Source organism: Penicillium macrosclerotiorum (genome assembly GCF_028827735.1).
Source record: "Penicillium macrosclerotiorum strain IBT 26536 chromosome Unknown utg000014l_segment0_segment0, whole genome shotgun sequence".
NCBI lineage: Eukaryota > Fungi > Ascomycota > Eurotiomycetes > Eurotiales > Aspergillaceae > Penicillium > Penicillium macrosclerotiorum.
Genome location: NW_026643093.1, coordinates 31,350 through 48,050, shown reverse-complemented (window position 1 = coordinate 48,050; position 16,701 = coordinate 31,350). Strand labels below are relative to the sequence as shown.

General features: G+C 50.4%; 5 protein-coding genes across 5 annotated transcripts; 4 read left to right on the top strand and 1 right to left on the bottom strand.

Moving 5' to 3' along the window:
• Window positions 1-165: 165 nt before the first annotated feature.
• pmr1 (Ca(2+)/Mn(2+)-transporting P-type ATPase PMR1) lies at window positions 166-3,508 on the bottom strand (the record flags this gene model as incomplete). The annotated part of the gene is made up of 3 exons (XM_057083308.1): window positions 166-740; window positions 800-3,290; window positions 3,398-3,508. 3 exons carry the CDS (start codon window positions 3,506-3,508, stop codon window positions 166-168), a joined length of 3,177 nt encoding a protein of 1,058 aa, XP_056927721.1.
• Window positions 3,509-4,428: 920 nt separating this feature from the next.
• On the top strand, window positions 4,429-6,249 carry N7462_011593 (kleisin alpha; the record flags this gene model as incomplete). The annotated part of the gene is made up of 1 exon (XM_057083307.1): window positions 4,429-6,249. The coding sequence occupies one exon, from the start codon at window positions 4,429-4,431 to the stop codon at window positions 6,247-6,249; it is 1,821 nt and encodes a 606-aa protein (XP_056927720.1).
• Window positions 6,250-7,365: 1,116 nt separating this feature from the next.
• On the top strand, window positions 7,366-9,910 carry N7462_011592 (MFS transporter; the record flags this gene model as incomplete). The annotated part of the gene is made up of 11 exons (XM_057083306.1): window positions 7,366-7,739; window positions 7,802-7,911; window positions 7,977-8,011; window positions 8,092-8,336; window positions 8,389-8,421; window positions 8,474-8,560; window positions 8,636-9,045; window positions 9,102-9,213; window positions 9,291-9,424; window positions 9,632-9,704; window positions 9,880-9,910. The coding sequence occupies 11 exons, from the start codon at window positions 7,366-7,368 to the stop codon at window positions 9,908-9,910; spliced, it is 1,644 nt and encodes a 547-aa protein (XP_056927719.1).
• A 2,478-nt stretch (window positions 9,911-12,388) lies between these two features.
• Window positions 12,389-14,621, top strand: N7462_011591 (Zn(II)2Cys6 transcription factor domain-containing protein; the record flags this gene model as incomplete). The annotated part of the gene is made up of 4 exons (XM_057083305.1): window positions 12,389-12,629; window positions 12,716-12,943; window positions 13,009-14,540; window positions 14,604-14,621. The coding sequence occupies 4 exons, from the start codon at window positions 12,389-12,391 to the stop codon at window positions 14,619-14,621; spliced, it is 2,019 nt and encodes a 672-aa protein (XP_056927718.1).
• Window positions 14,622-15,398: 777 nt separating this feature from the next.
• fmn1 (riboflavin kinase) lies at window positions 15,399-16,195 on the top strand (the record flags this gene model as incomplete). The annotated part of the gene is made up of 3 exons (XM_057083304.1): window positions 15,399-15,515; window positions 15,589-15,810; window positions 15,884-16,195. 3 exons carry the CDS (start codon window positions 15,399-15,401, stop codon window positions 16,193-16,195), a joined length of 651 nt encoding a protein of 216 aa, XP_056927717.1.
• Between the last annotated feature and the right edge of the window lie 506 nt (window positions 16,196-16,701).

Sequence of the window (16,701 nt, the reverse complement as noted above, 5' to 3'; positions counted from 1 at the left end):
CTCTTCGATTCTACCAAAGTTCGAATAAGGAGACAGAAAGCAGAAATGAATATGCAGAACAGCTCTATTATGTATAGGGATATTAATCCAATCAAATAGTTTACACTATCCACTCAGGAATCCATCTAAAAACACGGGCTCAAACGTCCCAGAAAAGAAAACACATTAGACATTGACACTGTATCCAGCTCCGAGACCACGCCGGCGATTGAAGGCATGGAAATACTTGCGGCCCTCATCAACCCAAAAAACGGAGCTGGCAAGGCATACTAGCTTGAGCAGCGATCCGAAGCTGAGGGGCTCGGTCTGGAAAATGCTTTGCAGGAAGGGCAGATAAATGACACATGCCTGGCCAGCCAATGAGCCGAGGACGGCGTAATTAAACATCTTATTTCCAAACAGTGGGAGTTCGCCGCGCAGCACAGACTTGCTTTCGCTGCGGCAGGTCAATGCATTGAACATGTCAAAGAGGACGAAGCAGGTAAACGTCATGGTGGTATCGTGCTTGGTGACCACGCGGGACCTTTTGCCAATTGGCTGGCCATCGGTCACATCGCCCATCTCGTGAATATAGATAGCAAGCGTGCCGAGCATGATAATCATAGCTGATGTGAGGACTCGTTGGATGAGGGGCTTCGTGAGTACCCGCGCATGCTTAGGGCGCGGGGGTCTGTTCATGATCGAGGGGTCGACAGGTTCAACCCCTAGGGATTGGGCTGGTGGACCATCCATGAGAATGTCTTTGAAGCTTGTTAGCAAAAGGCATCTTGAGAGGAATGTCAAAATCGGTAGAACTCACTAATCCACAGGATCTGCATGGCATTAAGTGGATTCTTGAACCCAAGTGTGGTGCTCAGCAGTACAAGACTCAACGCGGCGACACTAGTACTGAGCTGAAATGTAATGAAGTTTTGAATATTATAGAAGATTCCCTTGCCCTGCTCAATCGCCCGGAGGATTGTAGAGAAGTCATCATCCGTTAAAATCATATCAGCGGCCTCCTTAGCCACATCAGTGCCAAGTTTGCCCATCGAAATGCCAATGTCTGCTTTCTTCAATGCAGGTGCATCATTCACACCATCACCAGTCATGGCAACAACATCTCCACGAGATTGAAGTGCACGCACGATCTTCATTTTATGATCGGGGCTTGTGCGGGCAAAGATTGAGGTGGTCGAAATGGCCTGGGCGAGCTCGGCAGTGTTCATGTGATCAATCTCGTCACCCCGGAGCACAGATCGGGCATTTGCAGATTCGTTGACAGGTATTCCCAGTTTCTTGGCAATGGCCACGGCAGTTGTCTCTGCATCGCCAGTAATCATCATTACTCGGACCCCACCAGCCATCAGACGGCGAATAGATTTGTGAACATCTCGTCGAGGGGGGTCGTTCATACCCACCAGTCCGGCAAATACCAATCCGTTATACCTATCATCATCGTTGGCAGGGCTGCTGGATTTGGACGAAGGGGTGCCAGAGCGGCTGCCGAATCCTCTCATGCCCCGGGAGGCATCGCGGACAGCACCACTAGAAAAGGCAAGAACTCGAAGGCCTTCCGAGGCCATCTGCTCGGCGGCCTCTCGAATGACCATTCGGCGAGGTTCATCAAGAATGACCTCACGACCATCTTTGGTCAAATAAGTATCGGAGCGAGCCAGAACCTGCTCGAGGGCACCTTTGATATAGGCAACATCGGAATCGCCAGGGCTACCACTGCCAATAATAACACCCATCCACTTACGTTCAGAGCTAAATGGTGTCTCAGACACACGAGCACTGATACGCTCGCGGACATCATCTTCTCCCAGGATGTCCAAAAGATCCAAAATGGCAACATCAGTAGGCTGGCCAACCCAGCGACTCTTCACGGCGGCCGAGTCGCGATCAACTGTTGAAGATAAGACTGCTGCGGACGAGGCACTGGCCGGCGAGTTGGCATGCATGCGCGACAGTCTGGCATTGTTCGCAATGTTACCAACACGAAGAATCGTGCGGGCAGCGGGCCCGGGAGACAGCACGGAAGTCACGTCTCGTTGAACCTCAAAAGGCTCACTGGAATCAAAATGCCACATTTTAGTGACTGTCATATGGTTAAGGGTCAGAGTGCCAGTCTTGTCACTGCAAACGACATTCACAGAGCCCAGGGTTTCGACACTGGGAAGTCTGCGCATGATCGCGCCTCTCTTCGCCATGCGCAAAACGCCAAGGGCAAGGGTGACGGTGACAATAATAGGCAGACCCTCTGGGATAGCGGCGACAGCGAGAGAAACTCCAATAGTAAACATTTCGAGTAGTTTACGGCCTTGTAAAAGGCCAATGACCACGATTAATCCGATAACGCCAAACGAGATATAGCTGAGTTCTTGGCCCAATCGATCCATCGAAAGCTGGAGAGGCGTTCGCGGGCTTTCAATTTCCTGGAGTGACGCTGAGATGCTCCCAAACTCTGTCTTTGCGCCTGTGGATATAACAATACCTTGGCCATATCCAGATCGAACCAGCGTTCCCATAAACGCAATGTTGTGTTGTTCATTCAGACGAACATCAGCCCCAACAGCACCAGTGGCCGGGGCATCGTAAAAGGGCGAGCGAGGGGGACTAACAACTTTCGGCGCCTGGTGAACTCCGTGCTTGTGGCTGTGAAGGGCTGCGGAAAACTTGACCACCGGCTCATTTTCGCCAGTCAGGTTCGACTCGTCTATCGAAAGGTCGGTTGCGGCCGTGATGCGGATATCGGCCGGGATGCGGTCGCCGGTCGAGAAGAGGACCAAATCTCCGGGAACTAGATCGCTGGCAGGGACAGTGGTGGATGCTTTGATGGCTGCGGATGCTGCACCGGGGCTTGTGCTATTTAATCCACCCAGCTCCTCACTTGGTTCAGGAATTGAATTATCCACAGCAGTGTTTGTCGATGGGAGATCACGAATTAAGTGGGCATAATGTGGAACAAGACGATTCAGAGCCTCCAAAGATTTCTCCGACCGATACTCCTGGACAAAGCCAACGGTCACCACGATTGTCACTGCAAGGGTAATGCTAACCGCGTCGTCGTAATTGCCCATCACAAATGAAATCCCAGCAGATGAGAGGAGGAGAAGGATCAAGGTCTCCTTGAACTGCTTTAGAAAACGTAGCCACAACGGCTCCGGCTCCTCATGGGGGAGCTCGTTAGGGCCATCCCGGGCAAGTCGAATTTCCGCCTCCGCAGGTGTCAGACCATGAATTAGGGACGTATTCAATCGCTCAGCTGTTTCGTAAGGTTCGAGCCATGAATAGGTGGAGGTCGAGTTCTGGAGAAACAACCCGGGAAGTTAGCGGACGATCACAAGATCAAAAGCGCTTTATGAAGACAGATAATAAGGAACAAGAGGGTATTTCGGAGACATTGAGAACATACTGTCGACGGTGCGACCGACCGGGCCCCTAATGGAGTTGAGGATGGGGGTCGCAAAGACTCGGAGTTTGGTGCATTATGCAGCGGCAACGCAGGTGTCGCGGACCTTGACATTTCTCATGCTTTGACCAAAAAACGAGATAAAAGGGATGTGAAGAAGAAGAAAAACGCGTCAAGCCTAATCTAGAGCGTGTTGCATCCCATCAAGAGAGGAATTGATGGTTGGGGTTGCGGTCTTGAGATGCGATCTGGCACCAGCTTTGTGACGGGGCGCTAGGCAGGCGATGGAACCTATTAGGATCCGGGGCCGCGTGGGACTTGGAAAGACCAACGACTGTCAATAATCCACCACCAGCGAAAGGAAAGCAATTGAAAGACAATTATGCAACAGCGAAACAAAAGCGTGGTGGAACTTGGGAGCCTCACCGAAAGTGCGGACTTCCTGAGGCGTTGAATTGTTCACTGGAAGCGGCCAAGTCCCATGATGATGCTTTACCTAATATGGTTTAGGGCTATCGGATTATCTATATGGCCGGAAGTTCCGCCTTGGGACTAGCGCGCACAATGAGTAGTCAGCAGGCGTGTTTGAGAACGCCTTATGTAATGAATCGGTTTCAATCAGGCGCCAATCAGGCCCGGACATTCCTCGTTTCCAAGGCACCCCCTCCCCAGCCCCCTCGATTCCATGCCCAAAAAGGCTGGGCTCACCTGACTCGACGCCTGATTCCCACCGACGCGCATCCCTCGTTCTTCTCGGTTTCTCAGCCAACTTATCCCTCGCGCCCCATCTTGGACGTGACTTCAACGCGACGTGATTTCTAGTCTTGGACTCGATTTGTCGCAACTCAGACACGCTTTTTTTTTAACCCCTTCTTGGATCAGGGGCGCCACGCAATCCATCCAAGCCATTGTTTTGCTGGCTTCAGCGCGTCAACCCCTGCTGCACCCACACCCCGCGCCAGGCGGGCTTGATCTCTCCACCACCTGGAGCATTGCCTGTCTGTGTATAGATATACGGTTTACCAGCACGCGCCATGTTCTATTCCGAGACCCTCCTGTCCAAGACAGGGCCGTTGGCTCGTGTCTGGCTATCGGCCAACATCGAGCGCAAATTGTCCAAATCGCATATTCTCCAATCCGATATTGAAAGCAGCGTCAGCGCGATTGTCGACCAAGGCCAGGCACCTATGGCACTGCGACTAAGCGGTCAGCTGCTATTGGGTGTTGTACGTATCTACAGTCGCAAGGCGCGTTACCTACTCGATGATTGCAATGAAGCATTGATGAAGATCAAAATGGTATGTCGTCAGAGGTTGATTGGCTTTGGCTTTTTTGCATATATTCCTAACGAAGCATCTCTTCAGGCTTTTCGTCTCACAAATAACAATGACTTGACATCCACCGTGGTTGCACCGGGGGGTATCACACTCCCTGATGTGTTGACTGAGTCCGACCTTTTCAGTAATCTAGATGCATCTCTGTTATTCCCGCAAAATTTGAATTTGGAGCCTGAGGGCAAACACCCCGGCTCAATGGATTTTGGAAGCCAGCTCTTGTCTGATAGCAGCTTCCGTCGCTCGGTTTCCCAGGAACCCGCTCGTCTCCAGGATGCCTCCTTGATTGATCTCGATATCGGTGATGACACTTCAATGGAAATTGGTCGTGATGCCCCTCCCGCTCGTCCCGTTGAATTGGACTTGTACAGCCCTGAGTCCGGAAAACTTAATGATATTGACGACTTGGGCTTGGACTTCGGAGATGATGGTGTTCCTCTCGATAAGCTTGATGACAGCGCGCAAGACAACGAAAATGTTAACGATCTTCTTGATGACGGCGTGCTGGATCTTGGTGGCGATGATGATTTTGGTGGTATGACCCCTCGCGCTGGAGAGAGCCGTTTCAATCGCGACACCGAGAGCCCTCTTTCCGACGCCGGGTCCGTTCAGATGCACGAACTGGAAGAGGAATTCAATCGTGAAGATTCTGCTGACGCTGGTACTCATGCTGTCCAGCATAACCAGCGAGCTAAGCGTCAAAAGGTCCAACCGCTCATTGAAAGCGATGCTGAACCTCAGTTCTCCAACGCCCAGTACAGGGCCCTGGACAAGGATCGCTCTGGTATCCTGAAGCGGTCGACATTTCTGCCTCGGGACCCTGTCATGCTCACTCTGATGACCCGGCAACAGACTGGTGATTTTGTGTCGAGCATCTTTGGCGAGGAGCGCGGACGCGGCTGGGCCCCTGAATTGCGTGGGCTCCTGTCTTTGGAATCCGTCAAGAAGGCTGGTGAACTTAAGCGAAAGCGTGACAGCGGAATTTCTGACATGGATGTTCCTGCTGCCGATATTCCCGCTCTGGATCTTGGTGATGACGAAGCTATTGCTCCTTTGGACGAAGGAATTGGCCTGGACCTCAATATGCACCAACGATCCGAAATCGACTTCCCCGCTGATGATGGTAATATGGATCTGCCCATGAGTGATGACGATGGTATTATGGATCAGTCCTCGGAGGATCTAGAGGATACTATTCGCCCCGTGGACACCGAGCCTGTTTCTCTGGGCACCAAGCACGCTGTTCACATTCTACGAGAGCGTCTCGGTGACTCTGCTACACAACAAAAGAAAGCCGTTGTTTTCCAAGATCTTCTTCCCGAGCAGCGCTCCAGCAAAGCTGATGCCACCAAGATGTTCTTTGAGGTTCTGGTACTTGCCACTAAGGATGCTGTCAAGGTGGAGCAGGGCTCGAAGTCCATTGGTGCCCCGCTTAAGATCCGAGGTAAAGAGGCTCTTTGGGGCTCTTGGGCCGAGGAAAATGCCGCTGGTGCGATGAGCCAGTTAAGCCAGGTTTTGTAATGGATACTTATCTGGGTCTCCTGGTTGAAAAATTTTGAAAGATACAACGGCGCTTTTTCCATTCATGTACAGCTGAGTTTGGGACGGGTCATGGGTTTCTGGAAGATCCGATAATTGATTTGGGATAGCGTCCATTTTGTTCTTCCGGATGACTATCGCGGAGTTTGGGACTTGGTTCGGTGAATTGGGAGCTTGGGCGAATTTTGATATGATGATTTTGCTTGGAATGGACTTTTGGTCCATTAGAGTCTTATTCCGAGACAGGGGGCTTTGCTCCATTAGTTTTAGCAACATAAGTAATTGAACATATCTGTGACTGCATTCTACCCCATCTGCCTCCTGTATCAGATCCACGCTATATTCAACTATTTCATAATGCATACAATTCCCAATTCCCTGTGCCGAGAACCGTTGCGCGGGGTTTGCCACGTGGGAGACGATGCAACGCCGTTGTGGCATGTGCGTCATTGTCAAGCTGCACGAAGGAAAGAGGAGGCTTTATTTCGAAGTATAATTTGATATATTCCACAACAATAATTGCTCCTCATGCAAAATTATTGACGGTTGATCTTGCTGCATCTAAATACAACCATTGCCTTCACCCGCTATACAACATAATACCATACTTCGGCAATGCTCCAGACATTTCAGCATTGTTTTTTTTTTTTGCACACTTCTTTTTGATGAACAGAAAATAATCCGTTTGTTCTGTTGCAAGTTATTGAGTCACAGCTTTTGCTCTGGTGACATCAACCGAAGTACTTAACAATAGCCATTTATTGACTATCGGCCCGATGGCCGAGCCAAGTGGATATCTTACTGTAGGCCAGAAAAATTAGCGCCTTCGGGCTTCGCGATAACGGTGATTATTCAGCTTCGGCCTATGGCTCCCGATTTTTCATAATAAGACTTGCAAGAAGTGAAAGCTCAGACCCATTAGTTAAATCTGCGCTCTATCCTTGCATATATTGTCTAGTCGGACTTGGTCACCAGTCATGGATTATTAGTGAACTGCATGACCTGACATTCATACTAATTAGTCACACACGGGTTATGACGTCCATACGGAGCTCAACATCTCCCGGGTTTTTGACCGACAACGAAAAACAAAACACCATGGACTTACCGAATGCCTCTACGGCGGAAAAGAGCGATGGCGAGCTGGAGGGCACTAACTCCGAGGATGCGACTTTTGCCCCGATCACCACCGGGCCGCTGTCGCATGATGAGCACCGTGGCACGCAGCTCCAGAAGCAGCGCACCAATGCATCCCGCCGCTCGTTGGATCACTGCTGGTCGCTAAATGATGGAGTCAGCATTAGCGGCAATGAGCTTGACAGGCAAGAGGCCGACGAGGCTGGGGGAGAGCCGGATGAGAATAGAGGATTTATCGTTGGTTGGGATGAGAGCGACCCCATGAATCCACGCAACATGAACACAGCTCGGCGATGGATGATCGTGATCATTGTTTCAATGGGATCGCTTTGCGTGTGAGTAGATGCTGAAAATATTTATGACTCGCCTATTTGGGTGGTTACTTAGCCGTTTGCAGGACGTGTACTTCGTCAATGTATACTACCACCTATTCGCAGCTGATGAACGAGTTCGGCTGCTCCCAAGAAGTCGCAACGTTGGGGTTATCATTTTTCATCTGGGGACTAGGTTTGTTGGAATCAACGGTTTTCCTTTTGCTAACTGATCCTTGTTGCTAACCCTGATTTTTGTAGGAATTGGCCCACTCGTCCTGAGCCCGCTTTCGGAGGTCAGTTTCAACATTGCTTTCCAGAATGAAATAAGAAAAAAGACCAAACGAAAGATCTCAACTGATTGGTCTCTTCTTAGTTCTATGGGCGACGAAATATTTACATTGCCTCCTTCTCGCTGTTTTTGATCTGGCTCATCCCATGTGCGGTGGCAAAGAACACGGCAACGATGCTCGTGAGTCGGTTTTTTAACGGACTGTCAGGTAGTGCATTTCTGAGTGTTGCTGGCGGTACTGTTGGCGACATGTTTGATCGACATGAATTGGCATTTCCGATGATGCTCTATACGGCAAGTCCATTCATCGGTCCCGAAGTCGGGCCTCTGTAAGTTTCCCGATATCCGCGGCAATGACTTCAAGGACTGACCTTTGGACAGGGTTGGCGGCTTCATTAACGATTTTACAAGCTGGTAATATCAGAGCCGTTTTCGATCTTGTGGCTCAATCTAATACCGTTTTTAGGCGTTGGACATTCTATGTACTCCTGATCTGGACAGGAGTATTACTAGTCTTGATAATCTTTCTAGTTCCAGAGACATATCATCCGGTGTATGTTTCCCGGCGGGTCATGAGAACTCCTGCCATTGTTGCGGCCTCGATCAAGTATAATTGACATGCGATTAGGCTTTTGAGGCGCAAGGCGCAGAAGCTCCGCAAGGAGACCGGAGACGACCGATGGAGAGCGCCGATCGAAAAGCTGCAGCGATCAGTGGCGCAGACGGTTCTGCGATCGATGTATCGCCCTATCCTGCTCTTGGCACTAGAGCCGATGTGCTTGAACCTATGTGTCTTCTCTGCCATCTTATTGGGCATTCTGTATCTTTTCTTCGGTGCTTTTCAATTGGTGTTTTCTACTGTGTATGGCCTGGAACTGTGGCAGCGTGGTCTCTGTTTCATGGGTCTTTTTGTCGGTATGGTCCTTGCAATCCTCTCTGACCCAATTTGGCGCCGAAACTACATGCGCCTGGAACGCAATTTTCAAAATGCGACGCGTAGGACCGATGAGTTTCAGCCAGAGTGGCGATTGCCTCCAGGTAAGCCTTGATTTGTTTCAAAGTGAGTATATGAGATCTAATTGCTCGGTGCTTAGCAATTCTGGGTGGGCCCTTAGTTACCATAGGGTTATTCATATTTGCATGGACGATCTACCCCAACGTCCACTGGATTGCGCCAATTATTGGGAGTGCAGTGTTTGGTGCAGGGTAAGTACACCTGACCTTCAGCCAAAGCTTCAATCCTGGCGCCTTTTCAGATGCTGATCAGGCTGTGCTACTGCCAGTGTTATCCTCGTTTATTCAGGCATCTTTACATTTCTGGTTGATGCATACCCCACCTTTGCTGCCAGTGCCCTGGCCGCCAATAGCTTCATGCGGTCAAGCTTTGGAGGAATATTTCCCCTGTTCGGAATTCAGAGTAAGTCTGTCCCCCATGCGATCTCCTACGGTGACTGGAATTCAAGAGTCTGTGCTTTGCATGAAGCAACTGGAATTCAGCTGCAGAAAGGTGGCACCATCGTGTCTCTCTCAACCCATTTAGAACTTGTACCGGAGGGTGCAGGGCTCTATCCAACTATGGTTTGATTGTAATCGCTATGGTATATAGTTGCTAACGGCTGTGCAGTGTATAATAACCTCGGATTTCACTGGGCGACCTCATTGCTGGCATTTCTCACACTTGTCATGACTCCATTCCCGTAAGTATGATATGCTCATCCTGAGTTTCTTCTCCAATTCTCGATCGGACCCGCTATGACCTTTGTATTGCCGTTTCCCCTGCATGGCCAATCCCCATGAACGAAAGCCGGGCCAAAGGAAGTCTTACCATCTCAGCTGCATGTGGCATGAATGACATGGCGCTGATCAAGCCAGCACAAATTTCACATGGCATATCCAGGTCTGATACGTTTTGCTAACTTCTGGGTAGTTATATTTTTTTCGATATGGAGCTCGTATCCGAAAGACGAGTCGCTTTGCCACCTCACAAATGTAACCTTTGCTTTCTTGATTATGTAGATGTTGAATAATCCAATCACCTGGATGTTCTTTGTCCGGGTTCCTTGCAGCAGTACCCTACCGCTCATTCGGATCGATATTCTAACCTCTTCATTCCAATATTTGGGTCGTTCGGCTCTTGACTATGTGGTTCAAAGTGAGTGCCTGCAGTTTTATTCTCGATCCCAGTGCAGCTCAACGTCCTAGACCAACATCTCCAGGCGAGATTCTGGACACTGCGGCATGGGAAAACCTCATATGCCGTGATCCGGTGACATCGAGCTTCTTGAAAGCCATAGGGCCTGTGCTCGGTCCTTCGCCAGGATCACGGTCCAACAGTCCAGCTGTTGTCCCACCTACAGCTGGAATCAAAATTCCAATGATCAAAACATGTGAATAAAAGTAGACCAATATTACTCTTCTTAAACAGCCATCATAGAGTCCTCTATATCACATCTCCTTTCTACTCTCCTGCTTTTTTTTTCACAGCAACTATACCCTTTAGTACTGGCATTGTCCCTGCGGTTTGAATCAAAGCCAAAACGGCCCACAGTTCACCCGCCCGGCATAGGGGTGAATCTGGGCCGAACTCGAATTCTCCGACTGAACTCCCCGTTGTTTCTCTCCAGTCCAGTTACGAAGTATACGAAGCGTCATGTGGCCTTAGAATTCATCTCGCTACATCACCCTCAGTTCAATTGGCTTCCGCAGCTCAATATGAGAAGTTTTTTTTTAAAAAAAATTATTTACTAAGTCGCCCTGTTCAGCTCGCGACAACAGTAACCGAGGCTCGTCGTCAGTGCCGTAGCCTCGGGATAAAACGGAGCCGGAGGACGGTTCCGACAACCGTCAACAGTCTGAGAAAAGGGTGTATGAAAACCGCAGAAGAGGGGGGCTCCGAGGCCTTTTAGGCCTCAAGGCCTTGAAGATGTCTTCGGATTGAACCTTCAAGCCAGGGTTTAGAATCACAGCTATTGAACCACACGTGCGCATTTGCCTCCATCGCGGGGTGTACGATCTCCCGGTTGGGCTCGCCGGAGCCAATCACGGCGGGTCAAACGACGCGATGCCGTCCAGAAACAGCGGGTATTATCCGGTACCGTAAAATACGCCTCGCAAGTGCCGCGCTCCAGTCACAGATTTCCCTAACGTCAGCATGTGAGTTGCGACCTACATTGTCCAAGGGCCATCGATGTGGGTTGTGGGTTCAGGCCTCGAGAAGTCCAGGGAAGATATGCTCGGGGTGAAAGCCTACTTGGAAACGCAATGTCCCTCGTAATTTGCATTAGGTTTGCGGTCCGATTTTGTCTCGTTTTAATTAGGTAAAAAAAAAGCCAAAGGAATTCCTGGGCGTGTCTGGCGAAGTATATCCATCTGTGCGGAGGGAAACGAGGCCCAACTATGGGAAGTATGGCCACAGGAGGAGCCACCCAAAATGGGGCCCTATGTCATTGGAGAAAGCGAGGAAAAATCCATTAAGAATCGAAAGAGTACGAGACCCCAAAAAAAAGCAACCACCGAAAATTAAAATCTTACCATCATACACATCCTGGTCACTACGCACGCGAGTTTGCGGTGGTTCGCAAAGCAATCGGTTCGGTTGAAGTCCTGTCCGCCTTGGATGCTTGGGAGCTGGGCTTCGTAGTCACGGGAACATTCCGATCGAGTTGCTATTTCCAGTTCCTCCCACTCTCTTCCTCATCACTTCCCCCACGCCATATTCCGACGGAGTTTCCCTTCGCCTGCCTCGCCGCTGTCCGATCAAACGAGCGGTTCACTGGCCTCCTCTCATCCGGACTGAATTAATTCCCGCTTTCCCCGCAGCCGAATCAGCCTGCCGCCTCTCCACTCCCGAATTCAGCTGCGTCCGAAACCGTTGCGGCATTTTCCTGTCCTCACTCGTCGCCGTGGCTCTTGCTTCAATAAGCCTTTTCAAGACCCTTCAATGCGTCAGATCCTCGTTCCGCCCTTTTTCGAGTCGATTGTGCCTCGTTACACCCGTGACTCAACCCGATACCTACCATCCGTTCCCCCGCCAGAATTGATCGCGAACGCGCGCAAATAGAAACCGCGATCGGTAGACGCTTCAAACAGCGATACCAGTGAAATTCGGAGCTCGAGGACTTGCCGACCATCCTTCGCGGTCGTTTTGTTCTCTAATCAGAAGCTGGGGCAGAGTTGCGCCCAGCCTTGCACGTGGTTCTCTCCCGTCGAGCGATCGAGGGTGAGCGCGGATGGTCCCGTCGCCACCGTATCGGGGATCCTGAGATCAGAAGAGAGAAAGGTGCCACCAGTTGACCCTTGACACGATTTGTGGAACTGTAGAACCCATACGCTTTGAACGCGTCCCCCGCGAAAAACTTCCTCGTCAGGAATACATGACGAAATGAACGTGGAAGCCAAGAACGGCTCCCCAACTCCAGCAGACCCAAGTGGCGGGGATCGCGACTCGGTCGATACCACCGACCACCTGGAAACGATGGACTCAATCAAGCAGAAAACCAACGGTGACGGTCACAAACCCGAAAATGGTCGTAAATCTGTGAACGCGAAGGATCCCTCCCGACCGCGCCGGAAGAAGGCCCGACGAGCATGCTTTGCATGCCAGCGAGCTCATTTGACTTGCGGTACGCCTCTTGATCGGCATGCGCCTGCATGCGCATGTTCCAAGTAAAGAATATCCGTCTTGGCTAATTTTTAATCTATAATTCAGGTGATGAGCGGCCATGCCAACGTTGTATCAAGCGCGGTCTGCAGGATGCATGCCACGATGGCGTTCGCAAGAAGGCCAAATATCTCCACGACGCTCCCGATGGAGCATTGATGCCCGGTGTCGGTGGAACCTTTTATAACAACAGCAACGGAATACGCAATGGGTTGCCAGTCTCCAGAAACGGTGCCAGCTCGAATACACCGCAGCAGCCGCCGTCGTCAACCACTAGTAATTTCTACCCCACGCCCCAGCCGCAACCACAACCGCAGCCCGGATCGTACAACATATATCAGGAAACAGCCTTGAGTCAGAGCCCTTTACCACCCAGTCTCCTGTTTCCCCAACCTTCAATCTCAAGACCGGCGTTAATGGTCGGAATCCGAGTTTATCGTCAACCGTGAACCAGCAGCCGACCACCAATGCTGCTCTTTCGGGAGATACAACCAACCCACAGAATCCCTTTGCGGGGCCTTTTTTTGATCCCAGCGATCCGGCATTATTCAATTTCGACCTGTCAAGCATGAACTTTGAAAATCGCTATGGTGCTCTAGAATTCGGGATGCTGGGTCATATGGCTACCGGGGCTGGGGACTCGCCCACCGACTCAGCAACACAGCGAGGGTCGATCGGCCGCAGTGGGTCTGCTCAATTCTCCACGCCAGCTCCTGGTTTTGGCGAAAGTCCGGGGAATCAACCGCCGTTTATGTTCGGCGATCCTTTGCTGAATGAATGGTCGACTGGGCAAGCCTCGGGTCAAACGCATGTGAACGTGAGCGGTGTATATGGCCAGAATGGCATGTTGCCCGGACACATGAAAGCAGACGCGCCGCATGCCTTTGCAATTGAGAGCGGGCCTGCCAACTTTACTAGCCCTGGATCGGCAACCAGTCCACATGTCACGGTCGCAGGATTGGAGGATTCCCCTTATAACAATGTGTCCAAGTCGAATAATAACCTTGCGCCGAATAGCCAGCGACCGTTGATCACGACGCCAAACTTGAAACATCGTGATCTGCAGGTGGGCCCCAAGCGACGTCATCGCAACCCATCGTCGATCTATGAGAGCGTGAAGGAGCCGTATGCATATACCAGCGGATTCCATAATCTTACGGCCTTCATCCAGCGTCGTTTTACGCCCCAAAAGACCGTGCGGATTGCCAAAGCGCTGGCATCTATCCGGCCATCTTTTATTGCGACCACCAAGACACTGAACCGTGATGACCTTATCTTCATGGAGAAATGCTTCCAACGGACACTTTGGGAGTATGAGGACTTTATCAATGCCTGCGGGACTCCGACAATTGTTTGTCGACGCACAGGCGAGATTGCCGCTGTGGGTAAGGAATTCAGCATCCTGACTGGGTGGAAGAAGGATGTCCTCCTCGGCAAAGAGCCGAATCTCAATGTTAACACCGGTGGAACATCGGCGCCGCAATCTGGCACGACCTCACGTGGCAGCTTCACCCCACGCAGCTCAACTCTTGAGAATGCCAACAGCGGCCGCCCACAACCAGTTTTTCTTGCAGAGTTACTTGACGATGAGAGTGTAGTAGAGTTTTATGAAGACTTTGCCCGCTTGGCGTTTGGCGATTCTCGCGGCAGTGTTATGACTCGGTGCAAACTGCTCAAATATAAGACCAAGGAGGACATGGAGGGAGCGCAGTCCGATGAGAACGGAAAGTGGAACAACCATCTGCGCAAAGGCGGCATTGCTGGAGAGGCCGGAATGAATCAACTCGGATTCAAGGATGGCAAGGTCGAATGCGCGTACTGCTGGACAGTCAAGCGAGATGTGTTCGACATTCCTATGCTTATTGTGATGAACGTGAGTATTATCTGCACTTCCGATCTCAGCTCAGTTTTGGCACATACTAACCTACTTGTATAGTTCTTACCATGCATTTGATTCTATTGTCCATACCTTCCGCAATTTTTTTTCTTGTTCATTTTATCTCGCTTTCTGTTGTCAATTTTTCCTCCTTCATACCCTTGACTGGGCTCACTTCGAGCCCTTGTCTTCGCTTCACTTCTGCCAACTTTGTTCTGGTACATATCTTGCTCTTGCTACCGGGACTGTATGATTCCCCATGCCTCTTTTTCGTGGCTTGATTTTGTGACTTGTCAGTACATATTGTTGGTGTTTGGTCGCTTCGGCTCTGCTTTGCCAGGCTTCCGTTGATATTTCTGGTTTTCGCGGCGCTCAAAAGGGGAAAAAATGATGTCTCTGGGCTGGGATCGTGCTAATAATGAGATATAATGTCACTTTTCCTTTATCGACGTCATCCATAGTAGATCTTTAAACTCTTCACACATGCACCTGCTTGCTTTGACCCGGCACATGATTGGTGCCATCTTGAGCCGCGAGGGTGCCTTAGGTTTTGGCCGCTTATCGATAGTCCCGTCGTGAGTTATTCCTCGCTTCAACCGCATCAGTGACGCGCCATTGCTGCATCACGCTGCACCCAGACGCTACCTACAGTGCCGCGCCCGTCTATCTTATCAGATTGCAGCTTACAAAGCTTGCGCAATCTATCCGTCCTGTCTCCTCGTATTCGCAACAACCCGAAACCGCCGATTGCCCCGCGTCCCTCGTACAATTTGACTCACACGACGTCTATCGCAATCGCTTCAGTCCCTCACGCTTCTCTTGAGCATCCTACGTCTACCCAGAAAGTGAAGAACAATGCGCCCTGATAAGCCTCGTGATACTGTTGCTGGGCCCGATATGGGCCCGGAAGCTCCATTTCCTGTGCGCTTGTCTGGCCCGGTGATTAAAGGTTTCGGGCGAGGGAGTAAGGATGTACGTTTCTATACATCTTTTGACAAATTCAGAAGCAAAGGTCCAAATATACATATTCTGATTATTCTTTCAGCTAGGGATCCCAACTGCCAATATTCCCGCCGATGACCTCTCCGAGAAGCATCCTGACCTGACATCGGGCGTATACTACGGCGTGGTCGCGCTGGACCCCAAGAAATATGGGCACGAGAAGGGATCAACAGACGCAGCCCATAAATTGTCATCTGCTACTCTTCTCCCCGCAGTGTTGAGCATAGGGTATAACCCGTTTTATAAGAACACCGTACGGTCGGTGGTATGTACACGCATTGACTACTTTGTTAATATCTTCCAATTGTTGGGCCTTCTGACATTCTAATGGCTTCTAGGAGATCCATATCATGCCTCCTCTCACTCAGCCTTCCCCCACAGCTGTCCCGCAACCCAAATTCAATCGCCTCCCGGATTTCTATGGTACACAGCTAAACCTGGTCATTCTCGGATATATTCGGCCAGAGTACGATTACGTCTCACTAGACGCTTTGATTGAGGATATCCGAATTGACTGCGAGGTTGCACGACAAAGCCTCTTGCGTGAGGCGTACCAGCGCTACCTGGTTGATGACGGAAACTTGCCGATGAAAGTAAATGAAGATCGAAAATGGTTGACAAGCTTTGGTGACGTGAGCGCAAATATTTAAGAATCGGGTAGAAATTGTGAGGCTTCATTCGATATTTGCGATTAGAATATAAATTTCTGTTGTCTATAAGAAGGGGGATATTGGTGTCAAGCTAGATGCAGATAAGGTTCTCAAATATGGCAGAGGGATCAAAGGCAGGCACTGAGTAACGCTCCGTGATCAGCTATAACAAACCTTTATGATGAGAGAAGGATGGAAGAATTAATTGGAATTCTACATTCCTTCGCCCCTTCTATCCCATCGCCTTCGCCTTGTTGACGACGTGCAGTTGGCAGTAGAGGCAGAATGAATGCACTCAAAAAGCCTCACCAGATCATATCGACATAGCACTGACATACACCTCTGTCCATCTGAGCGTTTGCCCTTTGAATGGAAAAGACGACCCCGGATTCTCTTGGCTGATCTGCCTGCGCCGTCGGAAGATGGCCTGAATGGCCTGGGATATGAACGGCAATAGAACGATTGACCGAGTGAGAGGTTGGCTAGCACTAGAACTGCGAAATTTA